Raw genomic sequence first — 19,016 nt, forward strand, 5'->3', positions numbered from 1 at the left:
TCGCAGCTAGCCTTACATTAGTTCAGGTCGCATGAGGGCATCAATGTTAAGGAACGGCTAACACCGACGAGAAGAAACTTATTCCGCAGGCAAAACACAACGGCTAATATGAAGGAGGGCACTGCTATGCACGCTTCATCGCACAAAATGGTTACAGAGTTCAAAAGCATGCCACATTATGTTCACAAAAAGCAGCACCCATGGATCTCTCTTGTCTATAAAGGCAAACTAAGTCCTCTACAAACCAACAGTTGTAACAAACTGTCTTTGCAAGGATATTATGGTAACAAACATCCTCACGTGGTGGTTGGAGAGGGTACTGTAAACATCATCCTCATGCGCCCACTGTCACCTCTTGGATTCAGTTCCATAAAAGTGCCCATTTTCCCCTTACCCAACCATTTTTACCAGCTGCTCTGCGGCATTTCGCGCACACAACCCTTGAGGTGAAATTGCGACCTTTGCATTGTCAAGAAATATATGAGAAGCAGTAGCGAAGTATTTTCACAGTAGACCCCCTTAAGGACAAACAGGATAGGTTCTCACAAATGTGTTTAGTTCACAAGAAGTTCAAATCAACTGAGGTGCCCAAAATATTAGGCTGCGTGTTAGCCCGTCTGTACTGTTAACAGAGCCAGAATGAGGAAACCACATATAATGATGACCTTGCCAGGATATGCATACAGTAAAACCTTATTACAAGAGACACTCAAAGGACCCGAGAAAGGTGTATCTTGTAGGCAAGGTCTCTTGTAACCAAAAAATATGAAAACACTGAGGAGTCGAAGTAGATCAGTTTATTGCACATCAAGATTTAAGTGCGTTTAAACACATTCACACACTTAACAGGAAATTATTAATGTGACTTCACATGACTTCACTTCAACATGACTTTTAGACATTTGAGTTTGCGTCTTATGGGAAACTATAGCGGATGAATCGCAAGACTAAACAGACTCATGTTATCGTGGCGACAGCTCCAGAGTCCGACAGACTTGACTACTGGCGTACAAAGCGACCGGCACTGTGGAAGCAGAGACGGAAATCCAACCCAACGTAAATTCAACTCAACAGTCGGTGCAGGAGCGCGACTGAAATTATGGAAGTAGAATGACGGAAATTTCGATGCAGTGAGACAATAATTGCAACCATGTGATGTGTGGCATCCAGCCAAGGAATGGAACAGAATCGAGCCAAGGGAATGAAAAGTGAAGAAACATCGGCCGCGTTGTGTGAGCGTACCTGGGTTGTGTCTCTTCTAAATAGTGAATTTACTCTAGGGAGCTAAAAAAGTTATCCTTAGTAACCGAGTGTCTCTTGTATGCGATGTTGTTAATATGGCGAACACAGGAAAACCAACCAAATCACTTTCAAATGTCTTTTATAACCGAGTGTCTCTTGTAACGAGATTATACTGCATTACGGACTTTTTTGCCAAGGAGAATGTGAGCCTAATGTTTGCTAAGAACTGCTGACAGCCCTAGCGCCCCAGAGAATAACTGCTAGTGAGTAAAAAAAGCAGAATATGCCCAATTACATGCCACAGGCAAGGCCACCTCCAAATTCCCCACCATTCTTTTTCAGACTGGAAGAACGCCCACACAAATAAACCCACTCAGTTCGGCCTTCAACTCTTTGTTTGTTCTTCACCTTGTTAGATTCGGTTAATTTCAGCAAGTGAACACATTGACAAAAACCACTTGGCCAACTGGTGCTGCTGAACACCAGTGTGCGTGGCACTCAAATGTTGATGTAAACCAATGCACCCAAATGATAAGGTTCATTTTAACCAGAGTTTACCTACATTGTGTATACAGGAGACCAAACAAAAGTTCCCTAACTATTCAGCCTAACGCATTTAACTCTCGAGAGATTCCACATACATGCTCCCCTATAATTTTCTGTCTTTTGAACAAAGCAAATCCAACCTGAAAAGAACAAGAAGTGTGCAGAGGTGTAACAACCATGTAAAAAAATATCTGGCCTCTCTACACCCTGAGGCAACTCGGCGCATTGGTGTCTTCAAAAGCAGCGGTGCAGCTAAGTACAACTCTCTTACCGAATATATCCAATGCGATGCCAGAGTGCTGGCAAGAAGTGAGGGTGGAAGCACAGGTCACACTATCTCTTCACAACACGTACTGCCTGCGACGCTTCAAAGCAGCCTCAATTTTTCAGCCCACTTTAGCAGCCCCGAGTTCAGAGACATTCCCAGCTGTTCTGTCAATCACTCCACGAAGCGGCCCGGTCGTTCAAAAGCTCAGCCACTCAAAAGCCAGACAACCAGAGCAAAACATTTTCGAAATAGAGCCGATCCCTAGCAAAAGCAGATGTCCGCAAAACAGCTTTCATGGGCAATAAACTGAAACTCAGCAAAAAAAAAAAAAAAGAGAAAGTATACTTTGCATAGTATACGCTACATAATTTGCATACTTTTGTCGTACAGGATGCACAAAAAATTTATTAAAAGATTAAAGTTTTTTGACAATTGTGTGCAACAAAGCAGCAAGCAAGCCAAAGGTTACTTCGCTAAGCCATCGCTATATGGTCGAGTGGTCTTAGGCATAGAATTTGGCTTTAATCCATGGTGAAGGAATGAAAAATGGGACATGATGATCAAGAAAGTGTTTCACTCTGCATCCCGACCTCTGCAATCACACTGAAAATACGCATCAGCTGACTTCACAGCTGATGCATATAGCTTGGCAACTGCTAGCAGCAATATTGTTCCCGTAATGGGAGCTTTCTGCACTTGTTTGTACCAGTCAAGTAATTACAGTCAGTAATACTGGCTAGGCAACCACTTCAACGCTAGCACAAATAGTGCATAGTAGCCCCTACTTTAAAGCCTCCACAAAGCCTCACTGGTGAAGAGATTTTACTATGGTCTAAAAGAGATCACTAAATACGGAAATCAGAAAAATTGTGAACTTGCTCGCAGCCACCAGAGCACCAGGAATTGAAAACTGCAGTCTCCACTAGCAGGTTACAAAACAACTTGCTGTGACTGGGCCAGCTCCATGTGATAACACCAATGCAATTTGCTCTTTTATGGCAAAAGCAGTGCTCGCATCCTCCCCCCACTCCTCGGAAATCTGAAGTCTGTTGAATTGAAGCCTCAAGCCCAAGCAAAAAGCCCCATCCTCCGCTTCACCCTCCAGAACCACCCACCAGCCACCTCTCCACCACACACCATAGCCAACGGGCTGCCTACCCACCCACTGCCAACCTAGATCCACCATCCCACCCCACCAAACTTCACCCTCACCCTCCACAAGCACCATCCATTATCCATCAATTGAACTCTACCCTCCATAAGCACCATCTACCTCCCACTTCACCAGGGTTTACGCCCACTAGGAGCCCATGCAGTGGCAAAAGAAAAAAAGCAATGACCAAATTGAATTCAAAGATGCAAAACGCATTTCGTTTGTCTGCCGTTCTCTGTTCATGTCTTTGAGTTCTAAGTATCAGTCTGCAGCAGTTTCTGTACTAGAAGAGAGTACTTCGTTTCAAGTTCATTTATGTGTTACTAGTTTTCAGAGGCAACCAACTTGCCAGTTTTCAGAGGCAACAAACTGCAGGAAAGCATGTGGTGAGTGTTCATGGGTACTTGGCCTATAAGCCCTTTATTCCCACTTCTCAAAGCCTTGCCCTGGAAATAATCTGCACAACTGAAATCTATGAACAGTTATCCATCGATGTACGCCCACTTCATATCTTTGTTTGTGCCTCTATCAAGTTTCCGCGGCCTTCTCTAGCATTGCACTTTCTAAGTCATGAGAACTAGTGCTAGCTAATAACCTGTAGGTGTCGCCACTTGACACCATCTTGAATTTGGATTCGCAGGAACAGCAGCTTTAACCCTTTAAGCACCAACCCCGAGCTGTACACGTCATGAGAGACTGTATTGCCAATTACGAGTCACACTCATCTGGCCTTATGTTGAGCTGCTCCCACCGCCAAAGACGAGTTATGGTCAGTAATTGCACTGGTTGTAATTTTCAACATGAGAAGGAAGTAGATGCCCATGAAAAATGTGATTTGCTCCTTTAACATGAGTTTTAAGCCTGCCAACAGTCATTTTCGTCAAAAGTTGTGAAAAGGTTGGTGATTTTGGTTTGTTTTTCGGGAATTAACTAGGCTCTTAAAGGGTCAAAGTGGCTTACAGCTACATTATGAAAGGCAAAGAAAATGTTGCACCAATGCTCGTCCAATTGCTATTAGCAGGCTTTGATACCCAATGCAATGCTCAGAGGCAGTGCAGTACTTTTCCCTGGTTTGTAGCAAAAAAAAAAAAAAAATTGCCCATGTCAAAAACATTTTCCACTAAAAATTTACAAAGCTCTACATACTGTCAAATAAAACCTACAAAAGTTTTATAGGAGCATAAAAAGACACCACTACTCATGCCGCACATGCACAAGAAATGACAGTAAACACTTAACGCCTTAAGCGTGTTTTCGGAGCTGGTGCTAGACGTCCAGATTTAATGTCATTATACCTACGTCATGATGACAAAAACGCCTGCAAGACGGTCAAAAATTTTGCCTGGTTATAAACAGCTCTCATTATTGCAAAAATCTCACCATTTTATCCAGATGCAATACTGCCTTCGGAAAACCCCACTGTTCTTGGATGACAAATTAAAAAAATGGCTGTAAACTCGCATGCCAGCTCACAAGCCAAGGGTGTATGTCAGTCAGAAGTGCCCGTAAAAAATGGCAAGTTAATGCCAAAAATGTAGGAAAGGTGCCTTATCTGACTGAAAGTTATGAAACATTTGCTTATTTGATAGGAGGTTGCTTCAACACAGTTGCATGGTTTTCTGTGCTAGAAAAGTGGACGAGAGTAGGCATTTCTTCGGCGAATGAGTGGTGGCGAACTCATCAAGTTGCGAATGGCAGTAAGGCTAATGCCATTAAATTTGTGCAAGCAGCACCACGTAAACATCTTTAAAGCTTAAGGCAGTAAGCACTTAAATGCGTTAAATTTGTCCATGTGGCAAGGGCATAAGGAGCACACCTTGCAAAAGACTTGTGGCTTTAAATTATAACATGCGCATTAAGAGAAAATACACACACTTAAAGCTACAGACAGTCAACCTACAAAGCAGCATGAGCTGCAAATTTTTATGTATTCCTTTCTTTTCCATTTTCTCTCTGTCCAATACACTACACATCTGAAGCCGAACACCTGGAAGACCACCAGCGTTCAGTAACACGCAGCATGCTGCTAGCGCACGCGACAGCAGAGGACTGTCTGGCGACACTTTTACTAACCATTCCAGCACGACACGCATGTGAGCAAAAAGCAGCAATGCACATAGTGTGAACTGAAAATAGCTGAAAAATCGTGTGCCTATTCTAGAAGCGAAAAATTAGAGAAACAGGCATGCCGCCAGTGCCTACAACCGCTACGGGTAAAAGGTGAAGAAGTAAGAAAGAAAGAAAGAAGAAAACGTCGCTTGCGTCCGGTTCACATGAAAGCCTACCATCTGTCCGGCGCCAAGAGCGATTCAGCCGACTTCAGCCTCAGCTTGCCCTCAAAGCTCTCGACAGCGGTGGCGGGAACAGCCCATTCGCTAGAAGAGGAGGAGACAGAGGCGCAGCAGCAAGACAAGTCTTGGATGATCTGCTCTCACATTGGGAGAGGTAAAGGCATGACGTTATGCGATGACCTCAGCAAGGGGCCCTGGCACCCTTTGCTATGCGTTACAATTTGACTTCATAGGGTACACAGTGTCATGCATTCTTTGCGCAAAGAGTCCTAGCTTACGAGATGGATTAGAAGAGCATGCAGTCACAGGTGAACATCCACACTATGTAGCATATATAACCAGTAATGGCATAATCTCCTAATCAGCTGCTGCTGAGCCACCCACATAATACAGCTGTTTCAATCACGGAAATAGACTTCACTAGACCATATGGAAATGTCAGTGCTAGTTGGTGATCAACAACCTTTAGACGACTGTAGTGCTCAAACAAAAGGCCTGTGTGTCATCACCTGTCTGCCTTGTCTTCTTCCGTGCACCACTATTACTGTTTCCAAATGTTTATCAGGCTGACATCACACACACTGCTATCCGACTACTGCTGGCTACTCTCTCTCTCTACACCACCTACATTTCTACCCAGTTATAATGCCCTTTCAGCCATTTTGCTTTCATACCGAGGCAGCCACTGAAATTTGAATATCGGCAAAGACATGATTTCCTGATAATAACTTTATATGTCAATGCCCACTTCGTAACCTTCTGCAAAGTTTGCTTCCATACCTCGAAACTACAACCAATGCACAAGAAAACCAGTACCCACACCAGTGCAGTGAAATCCACACAAGGTGCTACGCTAATGATCAAGCACGAAAGCTTATTCCAGCTTATTTTTTGCAGATGCTAGGCTTTTCAGTTTTCACAGTAATGTCTGATAACAGCTAAGAGCATATAAAAGAAGTGCTGCAGTGATACTGACTGTGACATAGTTGTGGATTATATTCTATGCTCTAATTAGTTCCCTTTACCACAGCTTGAAGTAATTCATTGCAAATGAATGAATGAATGAATGAATGAATGAATGAATGAATGAATGAATGAACTAATAAGTAAATAAATCTGTTTGAGAAGGATGCCTGTCTGGCCTTGCTTGAACGAAACATCACTGCAATAGTGCTGCAACAGCTCTGGCTTACTACTGTCCTTGGGAAGCTCCCAGAGAGAGAATTATGATGTTAAAAGAATGGCCACCTCTTCAGCAAGGTGTGTGGCTGGGACACAGCTCCTGTAGAGGGATTCCCAGCACACCTGACAAAGCACGAAGCCTTGGCCTGTCAATAGGACATTAACTTTTGGCCACTCCCTGCGCAAACCCACCTGAAACCTAGCCTAACCTGGAAGATTTCACTGCCATGTGAGTCCTACACCCTCAAATCTTTTATGGCACTAATTATCATCAAGATGCATTTTATGAAAGTTTGAAGACACGCACACAGGCTTTAAAAGCACATTAGTGGTCCGTCTTGCCACAGCTCCTGCGGTAAGCTATAGTGTGGGAGGCTTCTGTTCTGTATTGCCACGCACTACCAGTATTCAAATAAGCCTTCATCTGCACAGTTGGAGCTTTAACAGCTTTCACAAGAAGCAGGAATCTCCTTCCCTGCAGGCAGAACCAACAGAACCGCGTGAAGAGAACGATTAAAACCTCCCAATTCAAGTAATGAAGTTTTTTTCTTGAAATGTAGAGAAGGCCTTCCAAAACGAAGTGGACCATTTCTTACCAGCTATTCGCGCTTTCCATGCAGGGTTCACCTCAGCAACATTGTGCAACCTTATTCACAAGCAAAAAGCTCTACTAATACAATGGTACTGTATACAACAGCAAGAACGAGCTCCAGAACAATTGGAGACATTGAAATTGGAAAACACAGATAGCCACAAGCCTGACTGCTGCCACTATCTGAAATTCTCGAGCATGCTCTTATTTAGTAGCGAAACGGCTTTAGAGCCTAATGAGTTGGTTCAGAACACTCATAGATATGAGAAAACTGCGATGGATAGAACAATGGTATGTTGGGCTAACAAAAGGTAACTCAGAAGGATGCCTTGTTTTTTTTTTTATTTAGTGCATCAAGCTCTTGCAGTGGTTCAGACGACGTGATGCCATATCTTGGCCCCTTGGCAACAGGAAAACATGCATTTTTTTTTAGACAGATGACTACTATACTTGGGAGTAGGAAACCGAAACCCAAGTTGCAATTTGAAGAAAAAAGGACAGGTGAAGTACACATTTGTTATTTTGCAGACTGGGTGAAAGCAGAAGCTCGCATGCCCATGCTTCCAATGAGTCAAAAGACCAGCCTTTGTCCTCAAAACAACTTTTTGGGCTCCATTTCTGCTCTTTTGGAGCACTCTACAAGTACGGAGCACTCTCCCAGTACACTCTTTTGGAGCACTATACCAGTACGGCCTTTGTCAAGAATACCTAAGAATCTCGATGATAAGATCACGGTCAATATGAATTTGTAAAATTCCCTGGCCGGAGTGTGCAGAATTTCCGGTGTCCCGAACATTTGCGCAGTAAGTATCGCGAGCACTCAGCGGCGATACATGACCTGCACATCACTGACTTCATGATCACCAGTGCACGCAGTGCAACGCGAACAGAGAGCAGTGACGCACTGCCATAAATAATTATCTTTAGCCGTTAAAAGATCTGCATAAATGCATTACCCGTGCTCTTGCATAATGAATTAGTTTGTTTTGGATGATACAAATTTTGGATAACACAAATATTTTTTGTGACCCTGTGAGATTCGCATAAATGAAATTCTACTGTATGGCATCCAAGTGCTTTCCTCCTGGACCATGCCATGTGGCTCGTTATGCAGAACCAGAGCTACAAATCTACCAAATGTCAGGGAGCCTTCGTCTTTACCCTTCCAAAGCCCAGGACTTCCACAGGCTCAACACAGCGCCACCACACAACTTAGAAGCAAACCCCTCGGGCTGCACATTTTTGACTAAGGCTGTATCTACGCCAAGATAATCCCTTCTCTTAAAAAAATCCTACGTGCACACCTCCCATAGACTAGTTCCTCCGCCTAAATACTCCTGATCTCATACTTCATAGGCAAACGAATGAGGTGTCACCACTGCTCACCAGGGTGTTGTCGGCCGCATCGTCATCGAGTGAGCCTGCGGAAGAGCCCCGCGCACGCATGGGGGGCGGGCCCTGGGGCGACAGGGGACCGGGGCTCTCGGCAGAGGGCACCAGCACCCGGTGGCCCGGCTGGGGGCTCTTCTTGCGCTTCATGCCGGCCTCAGGGGGCTGCTGGAAGACACACCCAGGGCAGCACCACCATCCATTTCACACTTCTCCACAAACAGCACTTGAACGTGCTCAGCTATGTGGCCATGTAGCCCGTAATGCAGACACCACACATATCACACAGCCAGGAAAAAAAAAAGCTACAAAAAGCAAGATTTAAAGCCAAGAAAAAAATTCTCATGGGGCCCCGTGACTCTTCGTGTTGCAGGTTTGTTCAACCATAAGAATGCGCATTCTTCAAAGAGCATGAAAGAGGTGCCAAAATGTGTGGTAGAGGATATGCAGGCTATAAACAGACATTGAGGAGAACTCCATCCAATCACAGTTCTCAGTAAAAATTAGTTCTCAGATTCTTTTTGGGTATGCTAATGTTTTTCAAAATTCGCTTGCGATTCATTCTTGCGCGAGCAAACCTATCTTTATCCCTGGAGAAAATTTTTTTATTCAAATTCTGTGCACTTATTTCTTCTATATCTAGCTGTGCAATGGACACCAATAAATAAAATCGCAGTTTGCCTTCTTAAATAATTGGTTTTTGGGGGGAAAGGAAATGGTGCATTATCTGTCTCATATATCCTTGGACACCTGAACCACCATAAGGGAAGGGTAAAGGAGGGAGTGAAAGAAGAAAGGAAGAGAGAGGTGCCGTAGTGGAGGGCTCCGGAATAATTTAGACCACCTGGGGATCTTTAGCACAGCACACGGGCGCCTTAATGTTTTTCCTCCATAAAAACGCAGCTGCCGCGGTCGGGTTCGAACCCGGGAACTCCTGATCAGTAGTCGAGCGCCCTAACCACTGAGCCACTGCGGCACTACTGTATTTTTTTGTCAAAAGATGCCTATACAAAAACCACCGCTTTTGGCCATTCGACTCTTACACAATTCTTTTCCCTCATTGCACAGCTCCTGTCTTTATGTGTATAACAGCAAAAGCAATCTAACTTGCGATGAACTAAAGTGAATCTATCCCTGCTGACGTCATATGTATATTTAGTAATTAAAAAAAAAAAATTTCCCCGCATCTGTTTTAACATTTTGATTGGGATAAAATAACACTCTTCTTAAGACTGACAACTCATTCTGTTTTTATCTGCTATTAAAATTTTTTTTCTGGAAAAGTTGCCTCATACCTTTAAACCAGTTGAAAAAGCACAGAGACAAACACAGGACGCAGAAAGAAACGTGTCCATGTGTGTTCCTTTCTTCGTCCTGTTCGTTTTGTTTTCAACCAATCATGAACCAACTCACCCAGCAGTCTATTCTCCTGCCCTTAAAACCGTCAGCAGCACCCCGCAAAATCAAGCGGCTAGGAACACTTAGAGGTGACCACCTTAACGTACCATAATCATAGCCGCCAGCCAGGTCAGACCATTCCAGACCAAGGCCTTCCCCAAGGACTTCGTAATGCCGCTGTTTAGCACCCCCTGTGGCTATTTGCACTAGGCACTCTGCCACAGCTATATCAACCTTCCCTTCATGACCAAAGCATCACGTATGTTACCAGAGTCCATTGCTTCCTTTTACTGCCAGCAATGATATCGCCAACTAATGTTTGCTCTCCATTATGCACAGCTCTTTTTCTGGACCTAAACATTACACATGATTTCCCTTCGCTTGAGGAGCTGTGCTGAGTACCATTTTAAGTCTCCTCATCAGACACCAAGTTGCACACCCCATTGGTGAGCAGTGGCATGATATGCTGGTTATACAGTTTCTCTTTGGCAGACAGCAATAAGAGACTGTTCTTGACTTGAAAGCATTGGCAAAACTCCAGCACTACCCATCGATGAGCACCAATTCACAGCCATGATAACCAAAGACTTCAGAGTTATGCTCCAAAATGTAGAAAGGGTTGAAAATACATTTTTTTCTCTGACAGTTTTAATCAGAAAACAGGTGGGGGGACAGGACATCCAGAATCAACAGGTATTTGGCATCACGAAAGCATGGCACATCACATAACCGTGAAAGCCACCCAGGTTAGCGAAGTTCATTGGCACCAAACAATAGTTCCCGTAGTGCAAGAACAACATTGCCACGCGATGCCCTCCCCTGCCCACTATCACACACACACTTGCAAAGGGAAGAGGCGTTACACAAGAGGACATGATAAAACTGCCAGAGTGGAATGCAACGTAGCGCTTTCACTCCCAACAGGCGGGCATGTCAAATCTAATCTTCGTTTGCTTCCGTCAACCTCTCCCCGCCACAGGTGCAGCAAAATAAAAGCATACACGGCGCACTCTGGGACAAAAGCAGGTTGCGCAGGCTTAGGTGCAGGCTCAGTGCACAGGCTACCCGTACGCGGTCACAGCTAGTTGGCATTGGCTGGTTTCCCAACATTTCAATCATGAAAGGCTAAACAGCGAATAATAACAGCAAAAAGAGGAAAGCGTAGGTCACCCTTTTTGTGTTTAAACTCAAGTTAAAAAGCCACTTACAAGAAAGTTGGTACTAAGAAAAGATGCTGAGCGAGCTTTAGCTGAACTTAGCAACGAGGTCATCAGCAAACCAGATTTTGCAACATGAAGCTGGACATCGCCTACCATGAACAAAACAAAAACCATTAGATTAAAGATACTGACATCTATGACTGTGTCATCCCTCATTTAGTTTTTCCTTGAGAGTTCCAAGAAAATTTCACATTCAGGGCATATTTATTTCCATCCTTACATGGATGCCAACCCTCCTTGATGATACATAACCACCCTGGAACCTTGAATATATTATTAAACAAAGTAGTGTTGTAAGCATTTAAGTTAATAGTATGCAGATTTGGAAAACATTTGCAATAACATCAAGGACGTGCTAACATCCAATCAGCATTTATATTCTGGTTTTAGAGCATTTTATCTTTCTTACACAGCAGATTTAAGAACAAAAAAGAAAAATATGCACACTAAATAAATGCAGTCAGAATAAGTGGGGAGCTGCATTCTTCAAACATTTAAATTTTTCTACTTTGCATAACAGGCTTCTATGAGAGCACAGCCGTTACGAGTGTCCTCAGAGATGCTGACGAACAAAAATCTGCACTTGTGCCAAGTGAAAGAGGAGAAAAGATGGACAGCATTTATGAGATTGAAAAGCAAATATATATTTAGAACCCCGCACCAAACCTGCATTCGGTTCACAATGTTACACGCAACCTTTACCTGCCTTCCACACTAACTTTTTACAAAAGCAACAATAGCAAGAAGTTTGCCTAAAGCCACTCTGAAGAAGTTAAAAAAAAAAGAAGGTGGCAACAAAAAAAAGCAAGTGATTTATCACTCAAGGCACATGAAAAAATGTTTCACTTTAAATGAAACCAGTTCCAGGTTACAAGTATGTTTGACAGGCTGCGTTTTGTACAGTAAAATCCTTTTTTAATTAATTTCTGCAAATTTCTTTAAAAGCTAAATGAGAGGGATACTGAGGGATGCAGACTGGATAACCCTGTATCACTCTCAAATAAGCAGGGGCTCTTTAATGTACAGCTTTTGTCAAAAGTGTAGAGCCCAAGCGATTTGCTTCCGAGCCACACTGCGTGGCACATAATGCATACCCGGCCCACTCCAAATCTTCTGAAGGTAAGAAGGCCTTTGGTTCTACCCCCTCCAATGCGTAGGACTTCCACAAATGCTACAGAAGTTAAAGGGGTTCTGAAAGGGGTCTCAACAAAGATGTGATGCCTAGGATGCTAAAGAACGCCGCTTCACAAATATCCTCCAGCAAGAATTTTTTAGATGCACTTGTGGAAGCTGAGTTATCTATAGTTAAAATTTGAATTTCCACGTCTTCGTGTCTTTCCTGCGCTCTTTCGCTGGCCCCTTGCACTCGCCCCTTCTGCTGGCTACCGATGTGCGAACAAATGCTAGCAGTCTGCTGCTGATGCAATGAGCGCTACATGACGTAAAGAGCGCGGATGCTGACGTAACGGGCGCGAATTCGGGCGAAAGCCCAGCACCGCAGGTCGCCGCTAGGCGCGAAAGCGGTAGTTTTAAAAATTGTATTGTAAATTATCGCCTCGCTTTTGAGGTCTTGTACACGGCATGAATGCTCGTTGGCCTGTACTCTACATAATGCGAGCATTTTATAGACAACCTCAAACACCTTTTTCAGGGTCTTTTTAACTGTGTCAAGGCTACAGAAGCTCCACTTAGATGCAAACCTCCTGGGCTCTGAATTTTTGACAAGGGCTGTACATCTTGTACCTGTGTAACAAACACACCTGCACTTAAGAAAAGAAGGATCATTGTCTCGAATTAAGTTTTATGGGGTTTAACATCCCAAAGCAGCTCAGGCTATGAGGGATGCTATAGTGGACGGCTCCTGACAATGTTGACCACCTGGGGTTCTTGAACGTGCACTGACACCGCACAGTACACGGGCCTCTAGCATTTTGCCTACATCGAAATGCGGCCATCACGGCTGGGATCCAACCCGCGTCTCTCGGGTAAGGAGCCGAGCACCATAACCACTAATCCACTGCAGTGGCTCACATTGTTTGGAATGTACTACAGACTGTGACAAAGGTAAATTTATGAATTTCAGTCTCCAAACGACGCACACTACTTAGAAAGTTCACCCCTACAATATATTATTAAAGTTACAGTTTAACTAAGCAGAACAAATTTTCGATTTGTTAGCAAAAATATGCCTTTCAAAAAAAAAAGTAGCATTTAACAAATCCCCAACAAGGCTGCACACAACACTAAGTTGATGAGCCGCACAATGGGTGTGAAAAACAAAATGCCCTTTGGACAATACTTAGGATGTAACAAATGCTTCTTTGGACATGTTTTTACCTTTAGTTTGAGCCCTTGAGAGCTTTGTTTTCCTGACATGGGCACCATGGGTACTCAACAACAAATTCCTTCAGTTCTGTGCAATGAAACACACTGTCCAAACACTTCAGCCATGCTAACGCAGATAACTCTGATCCTCTTAAATGTCACGCCATATCTGTTGCCTTTTTCTCTAACGAGCACAAAATATTCCAGCAAAACAAGACCAAGAAATTTTCAAAACGAAAGAAACCACAGCCTTTCTATAGGTATCCTAGAAATTTGCAACATTGTTTAAAACTCAGTAAGCAGAATATGCATCTACAAATGGATTACAAGGAGCACATAAGCACAGCAATTGCATGGCAAGTAAAAAAGAAAACGGACGAGCAAGAGAGCACTGCCACCTCCTGCAGAGCCTCACAGCCATCTCCAGCAATCCTTTCATGTCTACAAGAAAACACAGCAAAAAAACAGCAGCCTGCTGGAGACAGGCAAACAAGGACAAAACAAAGACAAAACAAAGGAAAACTACTCACACACATAAGCGCAAGCCTAGCCTTTATGTTGCGCCTAAGCACATCCATGGAGAAAGCAGCAGCAGCTTCTAGCGTTGCGGACGCGAGCGTGATGACTCAGGGCATCCACACCATCCATCCGGCTGTGCCCAGATAAAGCTTCCCTCACATCCACGATAAGGGGGGCGTTCGGGTTGCCTGCCGATGACGTTATAAAACGACCTGTCGATAGCTCGCACTTGAAAAGGCCTTGTCTCTTCCCCCTTTTGTTTTAGTTTCCGGCTCCCATGCAGGGTCACGCGACCTTGGCAGCGTTCCTTCCTGCTATTATGCAGCCCTCCCTGTCAAACAGGCTGCTTCAGTGTACTGCACTGAACACTCTCGAACCTTGCCTGATTTCCCTCCCACAGCTATGAATGCATATGGGCCAAATGTAGTCATAGCTGACACTTATCACAGAACGAGAAAATTATTTTTAGAAGTTCAGTTTAAGGAATACATGCACCCTCATACACACACTCCTCAATTTCTCAGATATTTAGTCTTTTTCTCCTTTCGTCTACTATAATGCACCACAGGTTTTTTCTTTTTGAACTATGTACAAGTCACTGCTAGTTCGTTTCATTCATAAAGTTGCCCTTTTTACCACCTTGTGAAGTTTGTCCCTTCTACAGACTCTTATGACAAGATTTCTAATAGTTACAAAATGACCCGAGCATGTAAAGAACTGCAAGAACTCATAACACAAAAAAATTTAGACATGCCTTTTTCCATCCTGTTCACAAATGCATCCCCAAAACTTCCAGCTGCCTGTCAACCCCATCACGAATATTAAACCAAGACACCCTCCTCTCATATACCACTGCTTGTTTCATGGTGCACATTTCTGTGAATCGCAGCACACACAAATGGAGTTAAAGCTGCATGCCATTAATTAAAAGGAATTGACTAAATTCATGCAACACTGCACTCTTGTATCTAATCCAAACTACGACATATAACACTTTTCAATCTGCACTGAGGCAAACCGTAACATTCAACAAGGAAACAATCTACATCCCTGCAGAAAGAGACGGAAACAAAGCTTGACTGCTGAAAGCGAAATAGGCAGCAATGGGTCCCTGAGCGAAACAGTGAACTGGAGAAAGCTCATTGACAAGACTGCAATCAGCCAAAGGAGGACGCAAAGCGCAACTACTGTTACACTGTGTCAGCAATGCAAGAGGAATGTCAGCTGTTTGCTGCCAATACAATGTGTATGTTGAAATCACAATGCATGAGGACGTACAGAGAGCTGAGGATGTGCTGCCACATTATCGTATTCACGGCCCGAAGGACATTACTATGCTCTCTGGTGGATCACAAACAGGGTTCCATTCGCCTTTCTGTGGCAGCAGCGAAGAGAGGCGTGCCTGTCCAACGCGACAACTCTTCGCAGGCCCGCCAGAAATGCAAGCAGCCGTTCAAGCGTAAGAGGAAACGAGAAAAAAAATCACGCAAGAGAAGCCATCCCGAACTCGTAATGCATCCGCATTTTTTGCTCTCAAACGGCAACGACAGCCGACAGCCAATCGTTTTCCGTCATGCCGACGTCGCCGCTCGCGTCTCCAAGATGAGGAGCCCATAAAGAAACACAATTACAGTCGTCGGCAGCGACGCACAACACCAGTAGGCGGAGCGCGTTCAAAAGAACTCGGAACCGCGCCAGACCGTCGTCCGGCCGCGGCATTCCGAAACAGCGAACTATGCACCGCAACTGGGCTTTCCAGCCGTTCCAGCGCGAAGAGGCGATCGAAAAATCAACGGAGAGGCACGCTCTCACAAGTGGGGAGCCCTGAAGTGCGCCTGTATCGGCTTTGACCGAGTGAGTCACGCCAGCGCAATCGTCGCTCGAAATAAACAAAAAATAGACCACGCCGAGGGAGGCAGGCACTCGAGGAGCTGCGCCAAAACGTCGCGCAGGACCATACAGATCGACACGCCTCGGAATAAGCTTTGGAGGACGCGATGAGGCCCGGCTGTGCAAAGGGCGTAACAGAGTGAATGCGCGAGTAGCAGGGGCGGAAAAAGAACAAAAGATTGGGAATACTGCGACCCACAAGGCGCGTCCGCTCCCTCCTTGCGCTTTCTTTTTTTCTGCGCTCAAAACAGGGTCCTCGCTCACTCAGCGAGCCAGCCGAAAAAGAGTTACGCGCGGCGACGCGGCTGAATGAAAGGTCAGCGCCGGAGTGCGCCTTTTTGCGCACCAAAAGCAGAACGCTATGGCCACTAAAAACAGTCAGAAGGACGGGGAACGCCGATGCACTGCCCGCTGATTTCGCTATTCGTTTTTTTCTCGAAAAAGACACTTTGAATGCGCTAGGCAAATAAAAAATTGACTGTCGGACACCGACCGACCCACCCGGCAACGTACTTTGATCGGCGGTGTTTAGAAGAAATAGCAAAAGGCAAGCGACAAAAGAAGAGCGATGCTCAATGAGCCCGGGTCCTTACCTCGCAGAGAAAACCGACAAAACATGGGTAGTCTGCAGGGGCGCACACCTAACACAAGTTTTTTTGTTGACACACTAGCAAGACAGCCGTGCTACTCGGCGACTCGGCCATCATATGGCGACCGCGGCATCACCTAGCGGTCGTGGCTGAAAGTGCTGGGTAGAAATAATTTTACCGACCTGCCTGCAGACCACGCTGCAGACTCCACGAAAGTTTACTAAACTTTCACTTCCTCTTTTTTGTCATGACAGCCTTCATACATAACTCGCTTCTTGGACTTGGGCAGAAAATTGGCATTGGTTTTTGGCGAAACGCAAAGGTGCACGAAATTATTCCAGAGCCCTCCACTACGGCACCCCTTTGTTCTCTCAGTCCCTCCTTCATTCCTTTCCTTACGGCGCGGTTCAGGTGTCGGCTGATATGTGAGACAGATACTGCGCCATATCTTTTCCCCAAAAAACAATTTTCCAATTTTTTTGGGAAAGGGAATAACGCAGTACCTGTCTCGCATATCGGCGGACACCTGAACCGCGCCGTAAGGGAAGGAATTAAGGAGTGAAAGAATAAAGGAAGAAAGAACAGCCGCAGTGGAGGGCTCCGGAATAATTTCGACCATCGGGGGATCTTTAACGTACTCGCCGCAGTGGCTCAGTGGTTAGCGCGCTCGACTACTGATCCGGAGTTCCCGGGTTCGAACCCGACCGCGGCGCCTGCGTTTTTATGGAAGAAAAACGCTAAGGCGCCCGTGTGCTGGGCGATGTCAGTGCACGTTAAAGATCCTCAGGTGGTCGAAATCATTCCGGAGCCCTCCACTACGGCACCTCATTCTTCCTTTCTTCTTTCACTCGCTCCTTTATCCCTTCCCTTACGGTGCGATTCAGGTGTCCGCCGCAATGAGAGACAGATACTGCGCCATTTCCTTTCGCCGAAAACGAATTTAAAAAATCTTCCCAAAACCAAAACTCCCCCAAAACCAATTATTTATTATTTATTTAACATCGCACAGCGCACACGGGCGCCTTTGCGTTTCGCCTTCATCGAAACGCGGCCGCCGCGGTAGGGTTCGAACCCGGGTACTCCGGATCAGTAGCCGAACGCTCTAACCACTAAGCCACCGTGGCCGGTGACTTGGGCAGCATGCTTGCCGATTTCGGCTCCCTTTCACCCACCTAATTTCGGCCCCCTTTCACCCACTTAACTGTAGTTGTAAGCAGTCTCGTAAGTGCATGTATTTGTGTATCCACTTTTCCGGCGACTTTAAAAACTGGAACAGTGACCTGGGTTAAAGGTATATAAGACCACGACCGACTTAATTAGGGGGTAGTTAGTGGGATAGTTACTGCATCTTTCTTGACGCTCAAGGTACCATGTTTTCATAAAGCGGGGCACGTGTGCACAGATCCCAGATTTGCGAATCACTGGGCGCCCCGCCGCGGTGGCTCAGTGGTTAGGGCGCTCGACTACTGATCCGGAGTTCCCGGGTTCGAACCCGACCGCGGCGGCTGCGTTTTTATGGAGGAAAAACGTTAAGGTGCCCGTGTGCTGTGCGATGTCAGTGCACGTTAAAGATCCCCAGGTGGTCGAAATTATTCCGGAGCCCTCCACTACGGCACCTATTCTTCCTTCTTTCACTCCCTCCTTTATCCCTTCCCTTACGGCGCGGTTCAGGTGTCCAAAGATATATGAGACAGATACTGCGCCATTTCCTTTCCCCAAAAACCAATTATTATTAATCACTGGGTTACAGTGACTCGCCGCGGTGGCTCAGTGGTTAGAGCGCCCGACTACTGATCCGGAGTGCCCGGGTTCGAACCCAACCGCGGCGGCAGCGTTTCGATGGAGCATTTCGACTACCTGGGCATCTTTAACGTGCACTGACATCGCACAGCACACGTGCGTCTTAGCGTTTTGCCTCCATAAAAACGCAGCCGCCGCGGTCGGGTTAGAACCCGGGAACTCCGGATCAGTAGCCGAGCGCCTCAGTGGCGGCTGCATTTTTATGGAGGCAAAACGCTAAGGCGCCCATGTACTGTGCGATGTCAGTGCACGTTAAAGATCCCCAGGTGGTCAAAATTATTCCGGAGCCCTCCACTACAGCACCTCTCTCTCTCTTTATTCATTCACTCCCTCCTTTATCCCTTACCTTGCGGCGCGGTTTAGGTTTCCAACGATATATGAGACAGATACTGCGCCATTTCCTTTCCCCCAAAACCAATTATTATTATTGTTATTATTATTGTTATTATTATTATTATTATTATTATTATTATTATTAGCAGGAAGGCGCGTCTAGAGAATACGGTGCTTTTCCTTCACTTACGGCGCGGTTTGGGTGTCCATCGAGATATGTGACAGGCGTAATTTCCTTTCCTTAAAACCTTTCCTTAAATTTTCATTTTCCTTGCCTT

General features: G+C 45.2%; 1 protein-coding gene across 14 annotated transcripts in view; it reads right to left on the reverse strand.

Moving 5' to 3' along the window:
- Window positions 1-16,747, reverse strand: part of Dmtn (transmembrane and coiled-coil domain 2 protein Dmtn) — a 55,082-nt gene extending 38,335 nt beyond the window's left edge. For 4 of the 14 annotated variants that reach the window (XM_077661410.1, XM_077661406.1, XM_077661409.1 and 1 more), the window contains exons 1-2: window positions 16,609-16,743; window positions 8,661-8,831 (exon numbers count right to left, since the gene is read on the reverse strand). In XM_077661410.1, coding sequence (XP_077517536.1) covers window positions 8,661-8,813 — 153 coding nt within the window. In that variant the 5' untranslated portion in view covers window positions 8,814-8,831; window positions 16,609-16,743. Of the gene's footprint in view, window positions 1-5,494; window positions 5,585-8,660; window positions 8,832-14,136; window positions 14,314-16,608 lie in introns of those variants that run through there. The other 10 variants (XM_077661413.1, XM_077661412.1, XM_077661411.1 and 7 more) reach the window with 7 other exon arrangements.
- Window positions 16,748-19,016: the final 2,269 nt, after the last annotated feature.

Source organism: Amblyomma americanum, chromosome 4, assembly GCF_052857255.1.
Source record: "Amblyomma americanum isolate KBUSLIRL-KWMA chromosome 4, ASM5285725v1, whole genome shotgun sequence".
NCBI lineage: Eukaryota > Metazoa > Arthropoda > Arachnida > Ixodida > Ixodidae > Amblyomma > Amblyomma americanum.